The sequence below is a fragment of the Pongo pygmaeus genome, chromosome 12 (genome assembly GCF_028885625.2).
Source record: "Pongo pygmaeus isolate AG05252 chromosome 12, NHGRI_mPonPyg2-v2.0_pri, whole genome shotgun sequence".
Taxonomy (NCBI): Eukaryota; Metazoa; Chordata; class Mammalia; order Primates; family Hominidae; genus Pongo; species Pongo pygmaeus.
This window is the reverse complement of record NC_072385.2, coordinates 63,609,351-63,630,743: the sequence shown is the minus strand read 5'-3', so window position 1 is coordinate 63,630,743 and position 21,393 is coordinate 63,609,351. Positions and strand designations below refer to the sequence as shown.

At 40.4% G+C, this 21,393-nt stretch overlaps 1 protein-coding gene and 1 non-coding gene across 3 annotated transcripts; both read left to right on the top strand.

Annotated features, from left to right (window-relative positions):
* Positions 1-1,904: 1,904 nt before the first annotated feature.
* SNRNP27 (small nuclear ribonucleoprotein U4/U6.U5 subunit 27) lies at positions 1,905-13,935 on the top strand. Of its 2 annotated transcripts, XR_008500795.2 has the most exons (8): positions 1,905-2,056; positions 3,132-3,252; positions 4,466-4,578; positions 5,405-5,484; positions 11,254-11,318; positions 12,324-12,494; positions 12,581-12,702; positions 13,336-13,935. XR_008500795.2 is itself a non-coding variant. In XM_054476746.2 (6 exons), the coding sequence occupies exons 1-6, from the start codon at positions 2,023-2,025 to the stop codon at positions 12,376-12,378; spliced, it is 468 nt and encodes a 155-aa protein (XP_054332721.1). In that variant the 5' UTR covers positions 1,905-2,022; the 3' UTR covers positions 12,379-13,302. The 2 variants fall into 2 exon arrangements, 1 of the variants encoding a protein (XP_054332721.1); XM_054476746.2 differs by lacking the exon at positions 13,336-13,935 and having other exon boundaries at positions 12,324-13,302.
* Positions 13,936-20,679: 6,744 nt separating this feature from the next.
* Positions 20,680-20,784, top strand: LOC129031000 (small nucleolar RNA U13). The gene has a single exon (XR_008500888.1). It is a non-coding gene; the product is annotated as a small nucleolar RNA U13 (small nucleolar RNA).
* Positions 20,785-21,393: the final 609 nt, after the last annotated feature.

Here is a 21,393-nt window from a genome sequence, read left to right as displayed (position 1 = left end):
TTTCTTAAAAAGCATTTTCATCAGATGAGACCCCAGTCCTGAGGGGAGAAGGAGAAAGAGAAAGAGAAAGAAAGAGTGTTTTCAGCCACCACCTGAGGCCACCATGTTCTTCCTCTCTTAAACATCTAGTACATACCCCCTTAGGCTTCCCATAAACCCTGTCTTTCCTGTGGACAATTTCTTCAATCATTAGTGGTGTGCTTCTTCTTTCTTTTTTTTTTTTTTTGTTTGAGACGTAGTCCCACTCTGTCGCCCAGGCTGGAGTGCAGTGGTGTAATCTCAGCTCACTGCAAGGTTCAAGCAATTCTCCTCCCAGGTTCAAGCAATTCTCCTGCCTCAGCCTCCCAAGTAGCTGGGATTACAAGCATGCGCCACCACGCCCGGCTATCATTAGTGGTGTGTTTCTCCAATGATGTCTCTAAATCTTCTTCCCTGGGGTCTGCACCTCCCTTGAACCTCCCCATTCTACACCTAGTGCATGCTTTGCCAGGGTAATTCCAAAGGCATCTGGGGGTCGGGGCTGGTGGTAGAAATCCTAGATGTCATGGCTGGATCTTTCCTGGAAGTTTGGGTTGGGACAGGTATTAAAGAGGCCACTCTGAATGTATAAATCTAATTAAAAATTTAAGTGATTGGTGGGCATTTTTTCCAACCTAATAAAGTCCGTTTCCATCTCCCAGCTCTTTGTATTTTAAAAGCCAGGTCACTAGACCTGATAATTCTAGAGAGAGCTGACTGAAAAGAGTTGGTTTGATTAGAAATAGAGGTTCAACACTTTTACACTGTTGGTGGGAATGTAAATTAGCTCAACCATTGTGGAAGACAATGTGGTGTTTCCTCAAAGACCTAAAACCAGAAATATCATTTGACCCAACAATCCCATTACTGGGTATATACCCAAAGGAATATAAATCATTTTATTACGAAGATACATGCATGCATATGTTTATTGCAGTACTATTCACAATAGCGAAGACATAGAATCAACCCAAATGCCCATCAATGATAGTCTGGATTAAAAAAATGTGGTACCTATACACCATGGAATACTACATAGCCATAAAAAGGAACGAGATAATGTCATTTGCAGGGCCATGGATGGAACTGGAAGCCATTATCTTCAGCAAACTAACACAGAAACAGAAAACAAAATATTGCATGTTCTCACTTATAAGTAGGAGCTGAACAATGAGAACACATGGGCACAGGGAGGGGAACAACACACACTGGGGCCTGTAGGGGGAGGAGCTGGGGAGAGGGAGAGCATTGGAAAGAATAGCTTAATAGATGCAAGGCTTAATGGGTTGATAGGTGTAGCAAACCACCATGGCACACATTTACCTATGTAACAAAACTGCACATCCTGCAAATGTACCCTGGAACAAAATAAAATAAAATAAGAAATAGAGGTTTGAGTCTTTCCTGGTAAGCATATTTATGCTCTAACACAGACGGTTCAGCCTGGGGGCAAGACAGTCTTTCTCCTAATTTTTGTAGTTTTGAACATTCTAAAGTTTTTGTTGTTGTTGTTGTTGTTGTTTTCCCTGAGGACAGAGGCAACTTTGGGGAAGTACTTTGTCGGGTAGGATGGAATTTGGGGCCTTTAGTTTTCCTTCCAAGAGCCCATAGGAGGTTTTGGGTGCCTTCTCAATGCTGGCATGAGAAAATATAAAGCAGATGGACAGTGAACTTTGGTATATTCACTCCTTATGAATGTTATGTGGAAAAGTGGGAAAACATAAGCTGTTTGTCTATGCTATGTTTACAGTTGGTTTGCTGTATTTTGTGCATGTGGACAAAAATGGGGGAAAAATGAAAGCTGTGTTAGGATAATGGGTATACGGCTGAATTTTCCAGGAATTTCTATAATAACACCAAATCGCATGTTTTAATGCCCACTGTGAACAAAGAAGACCGGAACCCTCGCGAGTCGTTTTGACGTTTTCTGGACGGCGGTAAAAGCTCGGTTCCCGGCCCTCCCGGAAGTTGTTGCACAGTTGTTTCCGGGAAGCGGGACTCCAAATGGGTCGCAGTCGCAGCCGCTCTCCACGGAGGGGTGAGTCCTGTAGCGATTCGGAGAATACGGGGCTCTGTTGGAGGCCCGTCCCTTTTGTTTTATTTTGTTTTGTTTTTGGTAGCTCCGTAGCAGAGAGGCGGGCCCTTTTCCCAGGCGGAGAGCGAGGGGTGGATAAAGGAACGTAGACCTGGGCCTTGCCCTCTTCAGCCCGCCCTCTCCGGTTTGAAGGCAGTTGTTTTTCTCTGAATTAGTTTCATTAAGTTTTTGTCACCCTCATACGATAACTTTTATTACACTGTGGCCGGTGGGTTTAGAATTAGACCTCAGTTCCTTTGCTGAATTTCTGGGCGACGGTGGGCAAGTCACTACTCAGCCTTTCTGAATCGAATTCCCAGAATTAGTCATTGAGGGTAGTATTGCCAACTTTTAAAAACTGATGTGAGAATTAATGTTACATCCCATAACATACAGTATGTGATTCTGCCTGGTTCTTAAATACTTAATAAATGTTAGATTCCTGCCCAGGTCATTACAGGGAAATCGATATTAAGAATTTTGAGTCCTGGGAGCTCATTTCTTAATGTTTTCTGGCTACCAGCCCCATAAATGAGGCAGCGCGATGTAAAGAACCCTGGACTTCCATTAGGAGATCTAACTTAGACCCTCGGTTCTGCCCCTGATTCGTTTCTTTTTTTAATCAATTTATTTATTTTTAATGAGACAGAGTCTCGCTCTGTCGCCCGCCCAGGCTGGAGTGCAGTGGCCGATCTCAGCTCACTGCAACCTCCACCTCCCGGGTTCAAGCGATTCTCATGTCTCAGCCTTCCGAGTAGCTGGGATTACCCGTCCGTGCCACCACGCCTGGCTAATTTTTGTATTTTTATTAGAGACGTGGTTTCGCCGCGTTGGCCAGGCTGGTCTCCAACTCCTGACCTTGTGATCCGCCCGCCAGCCTCACAAAGTGCTGGGATTACAGGCGTGAGCCACCGCTCCCAGCCTCTTTTTACCTTTTTAATGTGACTAGTAATGGTTTGCATTATTTTTCTACTGGACGGCGCAGCTCTAGATATTTGAGGTAATTATCAGTTCTGCAATTTGTGTGCGTTTGCATTAGAGCGTAGGCGTTCCCGGTCCACATCCCGGGAGAGAGAACGCAGGCGCCGAGAAAGGTCCAGGTCTCGGGAGAGAGATCGGAGAAGGAGCCGCTCGCGATCCCCGCACCGAAGACGCTCCCGGTAAGGGCAGAAAATAAGCCAAGAGTTTTATTTACCGAAAGTCCCTAAGAAACTGGTCGCAGCTCTTAACTTTGTTTTCATCGCTTATAAGGGGATTTACGGTTTCCTGAAATGGAGGAAACTTAATCCAACCTTATTCTAAAGCTAACATTCACCTTGGTTAAATGGTGCTGATAGTACTCTACATCACAAAGTTGTCTTGAAAGAGTAAGTAAGAAATAATGCATGCAAACCCCAGAGCATGGTGCTTGGCAAGAAAAAGAAATAAGTATTTTATATTTTTGTTTCTTTCTTCTTTTCCTTTCCTTTCCTTTTCTTTTCCTTTTCCTTTCTTTTCCTCTTTTTTGAGACGGAGTCTCGCTCTGTCACCCAGGCTGGAGTGCAGCGGCGCAATCTGCTCACTGCAACCTCCGCCTCCCCTGCAATCTCTGCCTCCCCTGGTTCAAGCAATTCTGCCTGAGCCTCCCAAGTAGCTGGGACTACAGGCACATGCCACCACACCCAGCTAATTTTTTTTGTATTTTTAGTAGAGACGGGGTTTCAACGTATTAGCCAGGATGGTCTTGATCTGACCTCGTGATCCGCCCACCTCAGCCTCCCAAAGTGCTGGGATTACAGGCGTGAGCCACTGCACCCGGCCTGTTGTTTCTTTTTTATTAACTTTTTGGTGATAATGATTTATTCAAGTATGTAATCAAGAATGGATGATCTTGGAAGAACATTAGAAACGGGCTCTGAGTCTTTTTTGGTTTGTTTGTTTGTTTTTGAGAGAGAGGGTTTCCCTGTGTTGCCCAGGCTGGTCTTGAATTCCTAGGCTCAAGCAATCCTCCTGCCTCTGCTTTCCAAAGTGCTGGAATTACAAGCGTGAGCCACCAAGCCCCACCTGGCTCTGAGTCTTAATAACCATCAATTGCTGTTTAAGTCAGCTTTTTTGTATATTTGTGTGTGGTTGTTAGAAACTTTTAATTTACATTTTTCTGCCTTCCAGAAAGCTTTCTAGCCCTGGTTGTATTGAATGCAACTGATGATTAAGCAGTAAACGCCATTAAAAATTTTTTTTGTTAACAATCAAGGCCTTGGCAGAACCTTTTTCCTCACTTTGCTATACAGAATGACTCGTGGTTCTGTGGAGCTCGGCTCATGTATATCTGTGCTGATTGATACAAAGTTGATATGTCTGTCTGTTTCTAACATCTCTGCTTATAAATATTAGATCTCCAAGACGACATAGATCCACATCTCCTTCCCCTTCTCGACTGAAAGAAAGAAGAGATGAGGAAAAGAAAGAAACAAAAGAAACAAAGAGCAAAGAACGGCAGATTACTGGTAATGTTATTAGATAAATAACTATAGGAAAAGTACAGTGATGATAAAATTATAAAAGTTTAATCTTGAACATCTAAATGTTAAGCCTTTTATAGTATTCATTGCATATAGTTTTGAGTTTTGTTTTGTTTTTGTTTTTTTGAGATAGGGTTTCATTCTTGTCACTCAGACTGGAGTGCAATGGCACGATCTTGGCTCACTGCAACCTCCACCTCCTGGGTTCAAGCAATTCTCGTGCCTCAGCGTCCCAGAGTAGTTGGGATTACAGGCACCCGCCACTATGCCCGGCTAATTTTTGTATTTTTAGTAGAAACGGGTTCTCACCATGTTAGCCAAGCTGGTCTCAAACTCCTGACCTCAGGTGATCCTCCCACCTCGGCCTCCCAAAGTGCTGGGATTATAGGCATGAACCACCATGCCCAGCCTGAGATTTTGTTTTAATTGCACCCTAGCAAGTTGCTGGTTATCTATGGTGCTCCTGATATAGAATGGTAGTTAAAAACATGAGAATATTCTATTTTGGAAGTGTCTTCAGAACTATATAGTGTCATGCCTGATGTTATAGGTAGTCCTTAATACGAAACCCAGATTCTTTTTTTAAAAAGGTAATCCTGTCTAAAGGATTCAAGGAAAGGACATTTTTTTGGTACCATAAGTTACATTCTGTCCAAATGTAAGAGGAATTTTTTCATTAGACTCATCTTCAGCTAATTGTTTTGTGTGTTCTCTGCTAGTGAGGTGGAATGACTATTAATCTGTTACCACCTCTCTTTTTATTTATGTATATATTTGAAATGATAGGTCACAAAATTATTCATTTTTGCAGAGGAAGACTTAGAGGGCAAAACAGAGGAAGAAATAGAAATGATGAAGTTAATGGGATTTGCCTCCTTTGACTCCACAAAAGTAAGTCAAACGTGCAACATTCTCATTTGAATTAATATGTTATGACTGTCCTGTCTTTCCATGTTCTTTTCCATTTATACAGATTTATTTGGTTATAAGACAATATCTGTTTGAAGGGCTTTGAGAATACAAAGGAGGAAACAGTGAACTGCCATTGGAATTCAGGGAGTTGTTGCAAGGGACGATGTTTGAATTAGATCTTAAAGGGCAAGTAGAAGTGATCAGACAAAGAAGAGGAAGAAGATTATTTCAGGTAGAGGGAAGAGCTCATGAAAATGCCATGTAGGTGTAAAGGAGCATAGTGTATTGCGGGAATTTCAGATTCGGCCAGGGATAAAGGGGTGCTGATGGGCTAGTGACTTAGGCTAGAAATAGAGGTAGGAGGCAAATCACAGAGGGCTTTTGATGCCCTTAGTCATGCTAAGGAATTCAGAGTTTATTCTTTAGATGTTGAGGAGAGGAAGTAGTGATTTTTAAATAAGGGAGTGGCATGGTTATATGTGTGTTTTGGAACAATGACTCTGGGGGCAGCACGGAGGACAGATGGGAGGTGGGTTAGATTGGAGGCAGGGAGAACTGCTGATTTGTGCAAGTGAAAGATGATGAAGGCCTGAACTGAGTTGAGAACGATTCAGGAGCTGGGGGAAGTGGGAGTGAGTAGTTAGTAATGCCTCTCAGGTGTCAGGCTGGGACCCTCAGTGATACAGTTAACCCAGAACAGAGTTTCTGGAAGGGGAACTGCTGGGAAATGGAAGAACAAAATCCAGCTGCCAGATAGAGATGACATTGGGCAGCTGCGTACATGTCTCACAGCTTAGAAGCGGGGTGGGTAGGGGAGTGAATGCTGTCTAGCCTTCATAATAGCAGAGAGATGAGGGAAAAGGAAAAAGAAGGAGGGATTATGTAGAGGAGGGAGAGCATAGAGAGAGATGGGGGAAGAGAGAGATGGGTATAGAGAGAGGAAATGAAGGGAGGAGAGGGGATGGAGAGAGGGAGGGTATGTGGAAAGAAAAACAATATATTTTTCAAAATCTTTTCTACAATTTTAAGTCTTTCCATTTAGTTTTGCAAATGGAAATAGAGATGTTTGAGAAAAAATTGTCAAAAATAATCCACTTTCCCAAGTCTTATATTCCATTGAGTTGCTAATGGAATGGGGTAATCGCAGTTGCTGTGAGTTTCTTTCTAACTAATGTGACTGTGTAGGGCTCACATGTTTTAAAATGACAGTGTGTAACTTAGGAGTACTGAGGCATGACTGTTTTGAGGTGAGAAATTAAGAGCAAGCTCTTGTTCTTGCAATGGTTATGTGAACTCTGTTTTGGAATTTAATGAAGTTTATTTATCAGCTTTTTTTCCCTTCAATGCCCTAAATTCTTATTTATTTTCCAAAGAGTATTTTATAAATGAAAGTTTATTAATATATATGTTGGGTGAATAAAAATACGTCAAAAGTAAAGCAACTATAGCTTTATTGTCTTTAGAAGAATGGGGAGGGAACTTTTCCCCCAAAGAAAATGGAATTATTTTCTCTGTTTTTTGGTTTTCCTGTTGCTGGATGTTAGGTTTAAAGTTCCTGAAAGTCGGATCTAAGGGTGGTGCCACCCATCACTTAAAGGTAGTCAGTGATGAAGATGTTTGCTTATAAAGGAAAACTTAGGTGAAAAGTCATAGATCTTATAAAAATTATGGAGTACCATCACACTAATTGATGTCAGTTTTTTAAAATGACATCTACAAGGATGTTAATTTAGTTTATATGCAGTTGGCTTCATGGCTATCAGTTATAAAGTCAGCTCATTTGTGTTTTTAAGTAATGTGTATCTTGTGATGTTTCGTCATTGATCTATTGTGGGACCTCTTCATATGCCAGTATAGTCACCCATTTTCCTTTCTATTTGATTGTATTTTCATTTTTTTATTTGTATTATTTTTTATTTTAATTTTATTTTTTTGAGACAGAGTCTTGCTCTGTTGTCCAGGCTGGAGTGCAGCGGCGCCATCTCGGCTCACTGCTACCTCTGCCTCCTGGGTTCAACCAATTCTCCTGCCTTGGCCTCCCAAGTTGCTGGGATTACAGGCACCTGCCACCACGCCTGGCTAATTTTCGTATTTTTAGTAGAGATGGGGTTTCGCCATATTGGCCAGGCTGGTCTCGAACTCCTGGCCTGAAGGGATCCACCTGCCTTGGCCTCTCAAAGTGCTAGGATTACAGGCGTGAGCCATTGCACCCGGCCTCATTTTTTAGTTTTTTAGAGACAGGGTCTTGTTTTGCCACCCATACTGGAGTACAGTGGTATGATCATGGCTCACTGCAGCCTGACCTCCTGGGCTGAAGCAATTTCGCTGCCTTAGCCTCTGGAGTAGCTGAGAGTAGGCACATGCTGCCACGCCAGAATAATGTTTTTATTTTTTGCAGAGATAGGGTCTTGCTGTGCTGCCTAGATTGGTCTTGAACTCATGGCCTCAAGAAATCCTCCTGCCTCAGTCCATTTTTTATTTTTTTATTTTTGAAGAGACAGAGTCTTCCTATGTTGCCCAGGCTGTACTCAAACTCCTTGGCTCAAGAAATCCTCTTGCCCCAGCCTCCCAAGTAGCTGGGATTATAGCCTCACAGCAATGTGCTTGGCTTTTCCCTTTCATTTTATTAGATTGGTGCAAAAGTAATTACAGTTTTTGCCATTGAAAATAATGGCTAAAACTGCAATTACTTCAATAACATTCTTCTAGGTAGTTTCAAAGTTTGGTTTTGTTTATTAATGGATAATTTTCTATGCCAGCATGTAAATAAATGAGGATAGGGCTAATAATATGCAACTCTGCAAATAGTTTCCAGAAATCAGTAAACCTTTAGGAATCGAACTTTGTAAGAAGGTTATCATCATTTACTTTTTTGTGCCCAAGACCAGTCTTTCTAAGTCATGCTTACTTCCTATTATAGGGAGTTCAAAATCATATACCTCAAGTAATTTGTTCTGGACTTACCTTCCACCCCCCAAAAAATACATGAAAATAGGAATAGAAAAGTAAGACCAAATACATTTATTTTAGCCCCACTTCAAATATATTATTTGTCTGTGTATGCCTTTTGGCCAGTGGGTCAGAATCGGTTTTTGCCCTGACACCAATATCTAATTAAGTACACTACACAGATAGGCTAATCTTGCATAAGTAGTAATGGGAGAGGGAGGAGGTGGGGGTCACTTATGTGTGTCACGACGTTAGCTGATGATACTTATCTAAGTCATTTTCTGAATATCTGGGAGTGCAGTGACCTAGGATGTGAGAATGCAAAGGTGACTCTCAGACATATCCCTCCATCAAGAAGCTTGCAGTCTCATAGGGAAAATAACTTTATGATGTACATCATGGTTTTATAGGGTAGAAAATAGAGGGTACTGGGCTGGGTGCGGTGGCTCATGCCTGTAATCCCAGCACTTTGGGAGGCTGAGGCGGGGGATCACGAGGTCAAGAGATCAAGACCATCCTGGCCAACATGATGAAACCCCATCTCTACTAAAAATACAAAAATTAGCTGGGCGTGGTGGTGCATGCCTGTAGTCCCAGCTACTTGATAGGCTTAGGCAGGAGAATCACTTGAACCCGAGAGGCGGAGGTTGCAGTGAGCCGAGATTGCGCCACTGCACTCTAGCCTAGTGGCAGAGCAAGTCTCCATTTCAAAAAAAAAAAAAAAAAAAGAAAGAAATAGAGGGTACTGTGAGGAAAGCACAGTTAACATTTTTCAGCAGTTAGAGAAGAGGGCACTTCCTGGCAACTGGAATGTTTGAATTGGGCCTTGAACAATGGGTAATAACCAGATAGTTCAAGTTGGAGGCAGGGAAGGCAATTCAGGCATGAGGAACAACATGGGGGAAAGTGGGTATGTTGGGTTGACTTGGCTGATCAGAAGACCTGAACAAGAATTTGTGAAAAAGAGGATGGGTGCTACATTCAGAAAGGTCAAGATGGAGTAACACATAACAACCTAGCATTTGTGTCTGTTACTCTGTTCTGATTCTTGATTTAAAGATCAAAATTGGGCTGGGCACAACAGCTCATGCCTGGGATTCCAGCACTTTGGGAGGCCAACGCAGGAGAATTGCTTGAGACCAGGAGTTCAAGACCAGCCTGGGCAACATAGTGAGATCCCATCTCTACAGAAAAAAAAAATTAAAAATTAGCCCAGCTTGGTGGCATGTGCCTGTAGTCCCAGCTACTCGGGAGGCTGAGGCAGGAAGATCACTTGAGCCCAGGAGTTTGAGGCTGCAGTGAGCTGTGATCACGCCACTGCACTCCAACCTGGCGACAGTGAGACCCTGTGTCTAAAAAATAATAATTTTTAAAATGAACAAAAAATTGCAAGGGTTGTACAAGAAATGGGATTTAGATGAATGGCAACCATTCCAGCCATGATATGAGAATATTATTAGCTAAGGTTGTAAGTTAAATTTTGTATGAATGTGAGTTTTTCTGGAGATTATACCTTTTATCTGGTTTCAAAGTATTCTTTGACCAGAAAAGATTAGATTCTGCTACCCTACTTTCTCAGCATGCCTTGCACATAGTACATACACTGTGAATATTTGTTGGTTTGAATATTAATTGCTTATATACGATTGTAAAAATGTGAGCAGAGAGTTATACCACTTGGGAGCTTAGGATCTGGAAATTATCTCTCCCTCACTGGACTCTCCTCCTTCCTCCTTCCTCCTTCCTCCTCCTTCCTCCTTCCTCCTTCCTCCTCCTTCCTCCTTCCTCCTCCTTCCTCCTTCCTCCTTCCTCCTCCTTCCTCCTCCCTCCTCCCTCCTCCCTCCTCCCTCCTTCCTCCTCCCTCCTTCCTCCTCCCTACTTCTTCCTTCTTTCTTTCTTCTCCTTCCTCCTCCTCCTTCCTCCTTCCTCCTCCTCCTCCTCCTCCTTCCTCTTCTTCCACTGCTGCTGCCGCTGCTCTTGCTGCTGCTTCTGTTTGTGCTGCTTCTCCTGCTGCTGCTCTTGCTTCTTCTGCTTCTGCTTCTGCGGCTCCTTCTGCTGCTCTTGCTTCTTCGGCTTCTGCTGCTGCTGTTTCTGCTGCTTCTGCTGCTGCTGCTGCTTGTGCTGCTGCTGCTCTTGCTTCTTCTGCTTCTGCTTCTGCTGCTCCTGCTGCTGCTTTTGCTTCTTCTGCTTCTGCTGCTCGTGTTTCTGCTTCTTCTGCTGCTTGTGTTTCTGCTTCTTCTGCTGCTTCTGCTGCTGCTGCTATTGCTTCTTCTGCTTCTGCTTGTGCTTCTGCTCCTGCTCCTTCTGCTGCTCTTGCTTCTTTTTCTGCTTCTGCTTCTGCTGCTGCTGTTTCTGCTTCTTCTGCTGCTGCTGCTTCTGTTTATTCTGCTGCTGCTGTTTCTGCTTCTTTTCTTCTGCTGCTTTTCTTCTGCTTCTTCTGCTTCTGCTGCTGCCGCTGCCGCTTCTTCTGCTTCTTCTTCTCCTCCTCCCCCTCGGCCCCCGCTTCTCCCCTACTTCCCTCTTCCTTCCTCCTTCTTCCTTTCTCCTCCTTCTTTCTTCTTTTTTTTTTTTTTCTTTTTGAGACTGGATCATGCTCAGTTGCCCAGGCTGGAGTGCATTGGTGTGATTATGGCTACTTGCAGTCCCAAATTCCTGGGCTCAAGCAATCCTCCCACCTTAGCCTTCCCCCAACTAGCTGGGAGTACAGGTACATGCCACTGCCACCACACCTGCTTTTATGTATCCTGAGTTAATGTATCCTTCCTGTTTTTTGTTTGTTTGTTTATTGTTTTTCTTCAGGGTAAGAAGGTGGATGGCTCTGTAAATGCCTATGCCATAAATGTCTCTCAGAAGAGGAAGTACAGGTATGCATAGCCCCCATTATTATGTTTGAACCAATAAATCAGTTTTGTACTTCGAACTTTATTATGAGATAATCATGTTTGTAGGAAATGTAGCAGTTTTCCATACTGTTCCTTGTTTGAATGAAATATTATCTTTATTGCTTATATTCTGGCGTGTTAAAATTGTTTTCCCATTTACATGTAAGCTAATAGCTATTAGAGAGAGGGTAGTTGGCTTAAATATTTTAGGACTATAGATAGTAATTTCCTCAGAAAAGCATAATTTCAAGTCTATGGGCTTTGATTTCATTATAATTTAGGTATAAAATAGATGTCTCGTAAACTAGATTATGTAAGGATTTCAACTGTAAATATATTCTTCTGTTAAGTATAGGCATATTTTATTTGTACCACAGTTTTGGAACGAACCAATCCATACATGAAATCTCACTGAATTCTTAATGAATGAAAAGTCAAGATATTTTCAAACAATTGCCTTTCTCTCTAACTTTGTCACTGATAAAAGATTAATAGTCCAGTTAATTTAGATTATGAATCATGTGATTGAAAATGCTATAAGCTAAGGTACTAGAATCATCTTGGACAGTCTTTTGTAAAATTACCTTCAAATAAGATCTTATGGGGAGAATCATTACAGTGTGCAATTGAATTTGCTCAATGGGTGCCTGTTTTGGAACTCTTCTGTATTTCTAAATTATATGTTTCGTGTTACCTAAAATAAATAAGGATTTTCAATTGAGTTTTTTTTTAAGTCTGTAAATCTTCTCAAATAATTTCAGAATTAAACTTCCATACTGCTATTTGGAGTTAAAAGAAATCTGAAAGTCTTTGGTTTATTTGAAAGTAAAATAATCTCTAAATATACATTAAATTACCTTGAATAGTTTCTACCCTAGACTTTGCTATTATAAAGATGGTTTATAGGTTTAATCTCTGACGCATGTTTTTTTTTTATAAGAGGAGTATAGGATTAAAAAAAAAATGAATTTTCTCTTCTCATCATAGGCAGTACATGAATCGAAAAGGTGGATTCAACAGACCTTTGGATTTCATTGCATGAGAATTGAAGTGTTGAAGGATGATTTTTTTCCCCTCATCTTGGTCAGAGAGTGGATTTTGTATTTTGTATTTAACTTGCATTCAAAAAACAGGATCTCAGTTCTCCCTTCTTGTAAAGTAAGAAAATCTTATTTATGATGTATGCAGTTAACTTACCTTGCCTCAACAGAAGAAAGGTTAAATATTACATTTTTTTCTTTTAGGAAATATCATTTGTGGCAGGCGTCAACCCCATTTTATTTGTCCTTATTCCTGTGGAAGCAGTATATGTTTTCTTCTTGAATGCTCATTAGGACTTCTTAAAAAACATGAAAGTAATTTGGAAGTAAGTTTATCCAATAAAGTAGTATTTCTACCCTTTTAGATTTGATAAATATTTTTATTACTAAAGAATCTCCCTAGACATTTTCTTTTTTTTTTTTCACACATAGATTTAAGTATCTTGATTGTTAGTAGTCTAAAAATGGGAGAATGAAAAAGCATAACTAGATTTTTCTATCTTCTGTGGTCACCCCCCGCCCCGCAAAAATACCATTTATGGTTCTCTCTGCAAGTATAAAAGCATTACATGCAAAAAAAAAGATCTCAGAGAAACCAAAAAGTAAAAGAAAAGCAGAAAATCACCTGTTATCTACTCCCAGAAATAATCAATTTCAACATTTTGGTATATGTCTTTCCAGGCTTCTTTGGGTTGATCCCACCTATGAGATCAGAATATGTATGCAGTTCTTTCTTTAACCCTTTTTTCTCCCATGTACTGTGAACATTTAAAAAGTACTTTTAAATATTCTTTGGAAACTTAGCTTTTAGTAGCTACTTGGTTGTATCATAATTTATTAACTAATGTTTTATTGGTAAACATTGGCTTGCCTCCCATGACTTGCCATTATAATTAAAACTGTGACTACTATCTGTCTCCATTACATACCTATTTTTGTATGTTTCATTATTTCCTCAGGGTCCGTACTTAGACGTGGCATTGCTGAGTGAGATTAAAAGGGCTATGTATACATGTTTTAAGACGTTTGGTATCTCTGGCTAAAAGGTAACAGCCAACTCTATCCAGTAAAGTATGAGCATTCTTGTTTCAGATACATGTACAAATATTAAGTGTAAAATTTGTTTTAAAGTTTCCTACCTGATGGGTAAAATAATGGTACTATTTGGTTTTGTATTTTTGTTTCATTTGTAGGGAGGATGAATATTTTTTAAATGTATTAGCCATATTTCTTTTGTGACATGCTAATTTTAAATCTTGGATCTATTAATATTTGTCTTTTGGCAAGCATTTCTTTTTTTCATTTGAAGAATGCTCTTTTTCTATTGAAGATAATAACCATCACCCATTCTGTTGTAGACTTTGCTGGTAGTTGAGGCTGTGTGGCTAGGTTTTAACCTGTTTTCCTGAGTACTACAAACATGGAACACAATTCAGATGATACAAAGGATATCTAATGATGCATTAATTGTATATCCTTTCAGAGATATTCCACATATATACAACCATATATTTATATATATATATATCTCTTGTATATAAAGATAGAAGCAAACTCTTCATACTGTTCTGCACCTAGTCTTTGTTCACATACATCTTACACATCTTGTGATGGTTTCTTATCAGTACCTGTAAAATTGTCTCAGTTTTTTAATTTCTTTTTTTTTTTTTTTTCCTTTTTGAGACAGAGTTTCACTCTATCACCTAAGCTAGAGGGCAGTGGCACAGTTTTGGCCCACTGCAACCTCCCCCTCCAGGGCTCAAGCAATTATCCTGCCTCAGCTTCCTGGTAGCTGGGATTACAGGCGTGCACCACCATGCCCGGATAATTTTTGTGTTTTTGGTAGAGACATGGTTTCACCATGTTGTCCAGGCTGGTCTCAAACTCCTGACCTCAGATGATCCACCCCCTTTGGCCTCCCAAAGTGCTGGGATTACAGGGATGAGCCACCGTGCCTGGCCTTATCTCTAGATTTTTAAGGGCTGCTTTATAGTCAGTCCATTGTAGGATGGACCATAATTTATTTAACTAATCCCCTGTAGATGGACATTCAAGTCCATCTACATTTTGCTACTTTAAGCAATTCTGTAATGGTTATCCTTGCGTGTACATTTTACAAATCTTTAACTAGATTTTAAAATCCTTATTGCATCTGAAATTTGACCACCTATTGTAGTTCTTTTTTTTTTTTTTTTTTTGAGACAGAGTCTTGCTCTGTCACCCAGGCTGGAGTGCGGTGGCATTATCTTGGCTCACTGCAACCTCCACCTCCTGGGTTTAAGCAATTCTCCTGCCTCAGCCTCCCAAGTAGCTGGGACTACAGGTGCATGCCACCACGCCTGGCTAATTTTTTTTTTTGAGATGGAGTCTCGCTCTGTCACCCAGGCTGGAGTGCAGTGGCACAATCGCAGCTCACTGCAACCTCTACCTCCCGGGTTCAAGTGATTCTCCTGCCTCAGACTCCCAAGTAGCTGGGACTACAGGCGCTCACCACCACGCCCGACTAATTTTTTGTATTTTAGTAGAGATGGGGTCTCACCATGTTAGCCAGGATGGTCTCAATCTCCTGACCTTGTGATCCGCCCGCCTCGGCCTCCCAAAGTGCTAGGATTACAGGCATGAGCCACAGTGCTCAGCCTCAATTTTTGTATTTTTAGTAGAGATGGGGTTTCACTATGTTGGCCAGGCTGGTCTCGAACTCCTGAGCTCAGGTGATCACCCACCTCGGCCTCCCAAAGTGCTGTGATTACAAGCGTGAGCCTCCATGCCCGGCCTATTGTAGTTCTTTGAAAGCTTTCCTGGCACGTTAGTTCCCTGTAAAGAAAATAGTAATGATAATGACTGCATTGCATGCTACAGGGTGCAGAGCACTTTGATTCACTTAATCCTTATGAGATAAATAGAGCAGGTACTACCATCTCCCATTTCCCAGATGAGAAAGCTAATGCTATTCAGCATAAAGGCAGAAACTCTTGATGTTTATTCTACCTACTGCCTTCAATGTTTAAATATTTGAATGTTGTACAGCTTTGAAGTACCCATTGCACAACTGTCACCACCCTAGGCATTTGGATTATTTTGCTTGGACTTTTTGCCAGCTGAGCTAAATAGTTCCCCATGCCTCTACCCACCAAAATACTATATATCTGTAAATAATCCATCAGAAGGACTGTTTCTATTTTTCTATATACCTAAGAAAAGCAGACCTAATTGTTGTCTTAATAGTGAAGCCAAATCTTCTAGGATAAAATAATATACTCCAAGCCAAATTATTGCCTTATCATTTTATTGGTGTTGTGTTACTAGAGATTTGACTTGAAATCCTTAAGGCAGCATACTTTGCAGATAAATAATCTTAGAGAATCTGGTAGGTCAACAGATCTGCTGTCTGTGAGCTAACACTAAAGAAATGGAAGAAGAGGAAATCTTTGAAAAATCGAGAAAAGATACCTTTGATCCCAGAAGTCTTGGTTTGAAGGATCTTTTTATCCATTAGATCATCTAATTCTGGAAGAATAACCAAAGTGCAGCATCCTTGTATTCTTCCTCTAAGAGGCTCATCCTCATAGGGGATGTAAATTGAGCCAAGTTTTCTAAGTGTCTAAATGTTAAGTGCTCCAGGGCTCAGTCCTTGGACTCTCCAGTCTCTTCTTTGGTGAACTGTCCATTTGTGTGGCTTCAAACACCTTCTGCCATCTCTCAAATTTATACTCTTCCTGTCGGACCATTTTACTGAATTACAGTCATGTATCTGCAACTAGACTATTAGGCACCTCAAATTTAAGATTAACTGAACTGAACTCTGCCCAGTCTTCTTTTTTGGGGCTTTCCCATCATAGTAAATGGGCTTTCATTCACTCCTTTGCTCAGACCATGGTCCTTGAGGCCATCTTTGACTCTTTTATTTTATGCCTTACATCTGATTCATTAGCAGATTCTTTTGGCTTTAATGTCAGAGTACATTTTGAATTTGACCACTTTTCACCACCTGTGCTAACCTAAGCCATCTCTCTTGCCTGGACTACTGCAGTAGCCTCCTAACAAGTCTCCCTCCTTCCACTCTTGCTGCCTGTTTATTCTCCACCCAGTATCAGAGAGGAACCTTTTAAAATGTACGTCAAGGCTGGGCACAGTGGCTCCTGCCTGTAATCCCAGCTCTTTGTGAGGCTGAGGCCAGCGGATCACTTGAGGTCAGGAGTTTGAGACCAGTTTGGCCAATGTGGTGAAACCCCGTCTCTACTAAATATTCACAAATTAGCTGGATGTGGTGGCATGCACTTGTAATCCCAGCTACTCGGGTGGCTGGGGCAGGAGAATTGCTTGAAATTTGGAGGCAGAGGCTGCAGCGAGCCAAGATCTCACCACTACATTCCAGCCTGGGCAACAGAGCGAGATTTTGTCTCTAAATTAATTAATTAATTAAATGTGCAACTAGTCATATTGCTCCTGGCTCCAGTGATTTTTTAAATCATTTAGAAAAAAGTCCAGTCCTCAGTGTGGTCTACAGGGCCTCCATATGACCTAGACCCTGGCTTTCTACAGCCTCACTCCCTTGCTCACTGCACTGAGCTACACTGGCCGGCCTCCCTGCTGTTCTTTCAAAACAGGCTTGTGTCTACTCCCAGAGTCTTCTCACTTGCTCTTTCTTCCTTCTGGAATGTTCCCCCACCTCCCCGATTTGCACGAGTAGCTTCTTTACATTGTTCAGATCTCTGCTCAAACTAAGGTCATTCCTGACCACCCTATCCAAAATAGCAAACTTTCTTCCCTGTCTCTGCACTCTGCTTTACTCTTTCTTTTTTTAACATTTAAAAAGTTGAGATAAAATTTATATACCATAAAATTTACCCTTCTAAAGCTTACAATTCAGTGGTTTTTAATATACTCAGAGTTATGCATCCATCATTCCTAATTCCAGAATGTTTTCATAACCCCAGAAAGAAACCTCATATCCATTAATAATCACTCCTCATCCCCCCACCCCTAGAATCCACTAATGTACTTCCCGTCTCTACAGATGTACCTATTTTGAACATTTCATATAAATGGAATAATACAATATGTAGCCTTTTGTGTCTGGCTCCTCTCTTTTAGCATAATGTTTTCAAAGTTCCTCTGTGTTGTAGCATGTATCAGTACATCCATCATTCTTTTTTGTCTGCAAATAATACTCCATTCTATAGTTATACCACATTTTTGTTTATAATTCATCAGTTGATGGGCATGTGAGTTGTTTTCACTTATTGACTACTAAGAAATAATGGTGCCATGGCTGGGCGTGGTGGCTCATGCCAGTAATCCCAGCACTTTGGGAGGCCAAGGTGGGCAGATCACTTGAGGTCAGGAGTTCAAGACCAGCCTGGCCAACATGGTGAAACCCTGTCTCTACTAAAAATACAAAAATTAGCCGGACTTGGTGGTGTGTGCCTGTAAGCCCAGCTACTTAGGAGGCTGAGGCAAGAGAATCGCTTGAACCCCGGAGGTAGAGGTTGTAGTAAGCAGAGATTGCACCATTGCACTCCAGCCTGGGCGACAGAGTGAGACTCCATCTCAGAAAAAAGAAAGAAAGAAAGAATGGTGCCAGAACATTTGTATACAAGTTTTTGTATGAACATGTTTTCAGTTCTCTTGGGAGTATGCTTAGGAGTGGAATTACCAAGTCATATGGAAACTACGTTTAACTTAAACATAAAGCGCTGTCAAACTGTCTTTCAAAGCTGCTGTACTATTTTACAGTCCCATCCACAATATATGAGGGTTCCAGTTTCTCCGTGTGGCTCTCCAAACCCTCCTTTACTTGTCTTCACCGCATTTATCACTGCCTGACATACTCTATATTCTTTTATTATTGTCTGGTTCTTCTATTAGACAACGAGCTCGGAGAAGTGGGGGATCTCTTTGGTTAGCTCTGCAGCCCCAGCACCACACAGTGGCTGGCACAGAGTGCAACGCTCAATGCATGTCTTGAATTCGTGAATATAGTTCTGTAACCTTTTTTCACTAACCTAGTCCCTTGATCTTCATTTTACATCTGATTACCTTTAGTTACCCAAGTACTTTATTTTGTATTTAACTTGCATTCAAAAAACAGGATCTCAGTTCTTCCTTCTTGTAAAGAAAATCTTATTTATGATACATGCATTTGACTTATCTTGCCTCAACAGAAGAAAAGTTAAATATTACATTTTTTTCTTTTAGGAAATATCATTTGTGGCAAGCGTCTTTCTTGTAACAGTCTTAAAACATTGTGACAAAGCTAAACTCCTTTCGAACAGTACTCAGAATGATATTGCCCATTCTTTCTGCTAACCCTTTGCTTTGTATCTTTTGTCCATGCCTGTATGTATATAACAGAGTAGGAAATTGGGAAAATACATAGTTTGGGCCTTTAAAAAGAAAATGCTGTAAGGGTTATTTTACAATATATTTACTCAACACTGTGCCTTAGGGATCTTCTTTTCTTGCCAGTATATGTAAATCTACCTTTTAAAAAGCTGCTGCATAGTGTTTTGTGTGATGTACATATGACAGTTTAGCCATTGCCTTTTTGTTTGTTTGTTTGTTTGTTTAGCTGCTCTGGCTGGAGAGCTGTGTGGTGCGATCATGGCTCACTGGAGCATCAACTTTCTGGGCTCAAACAGTCCTCCTGCCTCAGCCTCCCAAGTAGCTGGGACTACAGGCCGCACCACCACACCCAGCTAATTTATTTTTTGAGTAGAGGTGAGGTCTCACTATGTTGCCCAGTCTGGTCTCAAACTCCTGAGCTCAAGTGATCCTCCCATTTCAGTCTCCCAAAGTGTTGAGATTACAAGTATGAGCCACGGCCCCTGGCCATTGCCTCATTTTCTAAATCACAGATTTGTAGAGTGACTAATTTTTGCAAAGCAGCGTTTTTAAAGGTTTTTAAAATTTAATATTAGGATGTTAGGTATCATATTAGTGTGTCCAAAATAGCCACAAAGAAAGAGATGATACTGTTGAACCAGAAACTTGAAATCCTGATTTATATTCTTCGAGGAACAAAATCGATTCCTCAAAACCTTATAAGACAAAATTTATTTTAATGTCATAGTAGTTAGGAGGTATCAAACTCAGTTATAAATAGGGGGCTTTAATTCCCATAGTGATAGAACTTTTTAGGCACTTCAGGATTATAATACGGTAACAGTTGTCTTCCCTGCCACTCTGGGGTGCTCTCTGAAGCGGCATCTCCGGCAGAGAACTCCATAGTGTGTGATGAGCCTGCTGCTTGCTCAGTATTGGCATTTACCTCTTAATATACTGTCCTATGCCCAAGTGGAGTATAAGCCCCCCAGAGGAGACTGGGCAGAGATTTACTTGGCAGTAAAGATTATCTGACAAGTCTAATATTTTATGTCTTTGTAATTCCCCATTTTCAAGTATATATCTCAGTATATCTTGATATATGCTCAGAGATATAAACTATTGTCATCCCATGTTTATGCTATTACACATGGCTTTTTATTTAAAGTTCTGGTCATAAAATTCAGGTTCAAACCTTCTAGAATTCCCAACTTCTATTTCTGGAGCTGTGACTCTCAGTCAATGCTTAGGCCATGACTTTGAGGCACTAGGTATTGAAAGTCACCACTTCTTCATTATCTTAGGATTCTCAGTTTTTTCTTCAAAACTTATACTTTCCGGTTTTCTTAATTAACTGGTCATTCCATACATTTGTGTAAAATAATTTCTAGGAAAACTCCGAATCTCAAAACCTTTGTTTTATACTTACTACTTCATTTCCAGTAGATGGCACCAAATACCCTTTGAAGTTCTTCATTATACTAATTCCTAGTTGGTGTTGCTGGCTAATTGATAATTTCATCCACCACCAAGGAACGAACATGGTCTATTCTTTAGCTGATTCTCTAATTTTAATATAATGTAGTATTTTTGTTTGGAGTCTAAGCTAGATTTGTTGGTGTTTAAATTATTTGCTGTTTCTGGCTCAGATTTCAACCTTTTTTCCCCCTTTTTAAGACAAAAATAAGTGTGACTTTCCGGTCAGGGTGATTGTAGAGGAAGGGTCATGATACTGAAATAGGACTTGGTTAAAATAAAGAGTTGAGAGTAAGAGACTAAAGACATGTGCCAAATGTTGGTAATAAAATCAAAGAGAAAATATAAATATATACAAAATCCAAAATGTTAGGATAATGAAATCAAAGCATTTTTAGTAATATCACTTTGGGTACTTTAGTAGAATTGCACTCGTTTTTATGATTTTCAAGTTTGTTTTACAAATAACATCCAATTTAAAAATACTCTTTAAAAACTGTTAGATCCTTTTGTAGTTCATAAACATAGTAATTAGGTGTTCCCATTGCATGTGTGAGATGTGCCTCCCAAAGAGCTTGTTACAGCGTTAGTACATTACCTGTCTGATGTGGAGAAAAAAAACTGTTATATTTCTACCTTCATTTCCAACTTTGTATTGTGCTTTGAAAACCTTTACCTTCAGTATGTGTATTTCATTAGTATCTTCATAAAGAATCAGTTTTTAGATCCAGTTAACCACTGAAACCAGAATATGCCTATATGTCAGGCATGATTTACTACATGTTTATTCTGTGTACTCTATTGAGTTGATTTAATTTTAGTGGGTTTGTGGACATTAAAAAATACATGTTTAATATTTCCCACTATAATTACATTTACACCTTTGTCTTTCTTTTTCTTCAGTACTTGAGTTGTCAGTGTTTTGTGACTCAGTCTGAAAATCTGTTTAAACTACCTTGTCTTTATACAACTACCAACAGGAGGATTGGTAATTTGGGCTCTGGGTGAGACATACGTAGGTTCAGTTTCCATGTCTGCAGCTGAATGCATGACAGGGAAAATCATTTAGCCTCCCTGGGCCTCACTTTCTCCACGTGCAAAATGTAATTAACACAACCTACCTCATGGGGTTATATTGAAGATTAGAAATAATGTAGGTACGATACCTACACATAGTAAGCTATTATATATTGGCAACAATAATAAACTTTTAAAAA

Bases quoted from the DNA above. Each gene is read 5' to 3' on its own strand.
- SNRNP27 (XM_054476746.2), top strand. From the start codon at position 2,023: ATGGGTCGCAGTCGCAGCCGCTCTCCACGGAGGG. The intron at 2,057-3,131 runs GTGAGTCCTGTA...CGTTTGCATTAG, and splicing joins CAGCCGCTCTCCACGGAGGG to AGCGTAGGCGTTCCCGGTCC. The intron at 3,253-4,465 runs GTAAGGGCAGAA...TATAAATATTAG, and splicing joins CCGCACCGAAGACGCTCCCG to ATCTCCAAGACGACATAGAT.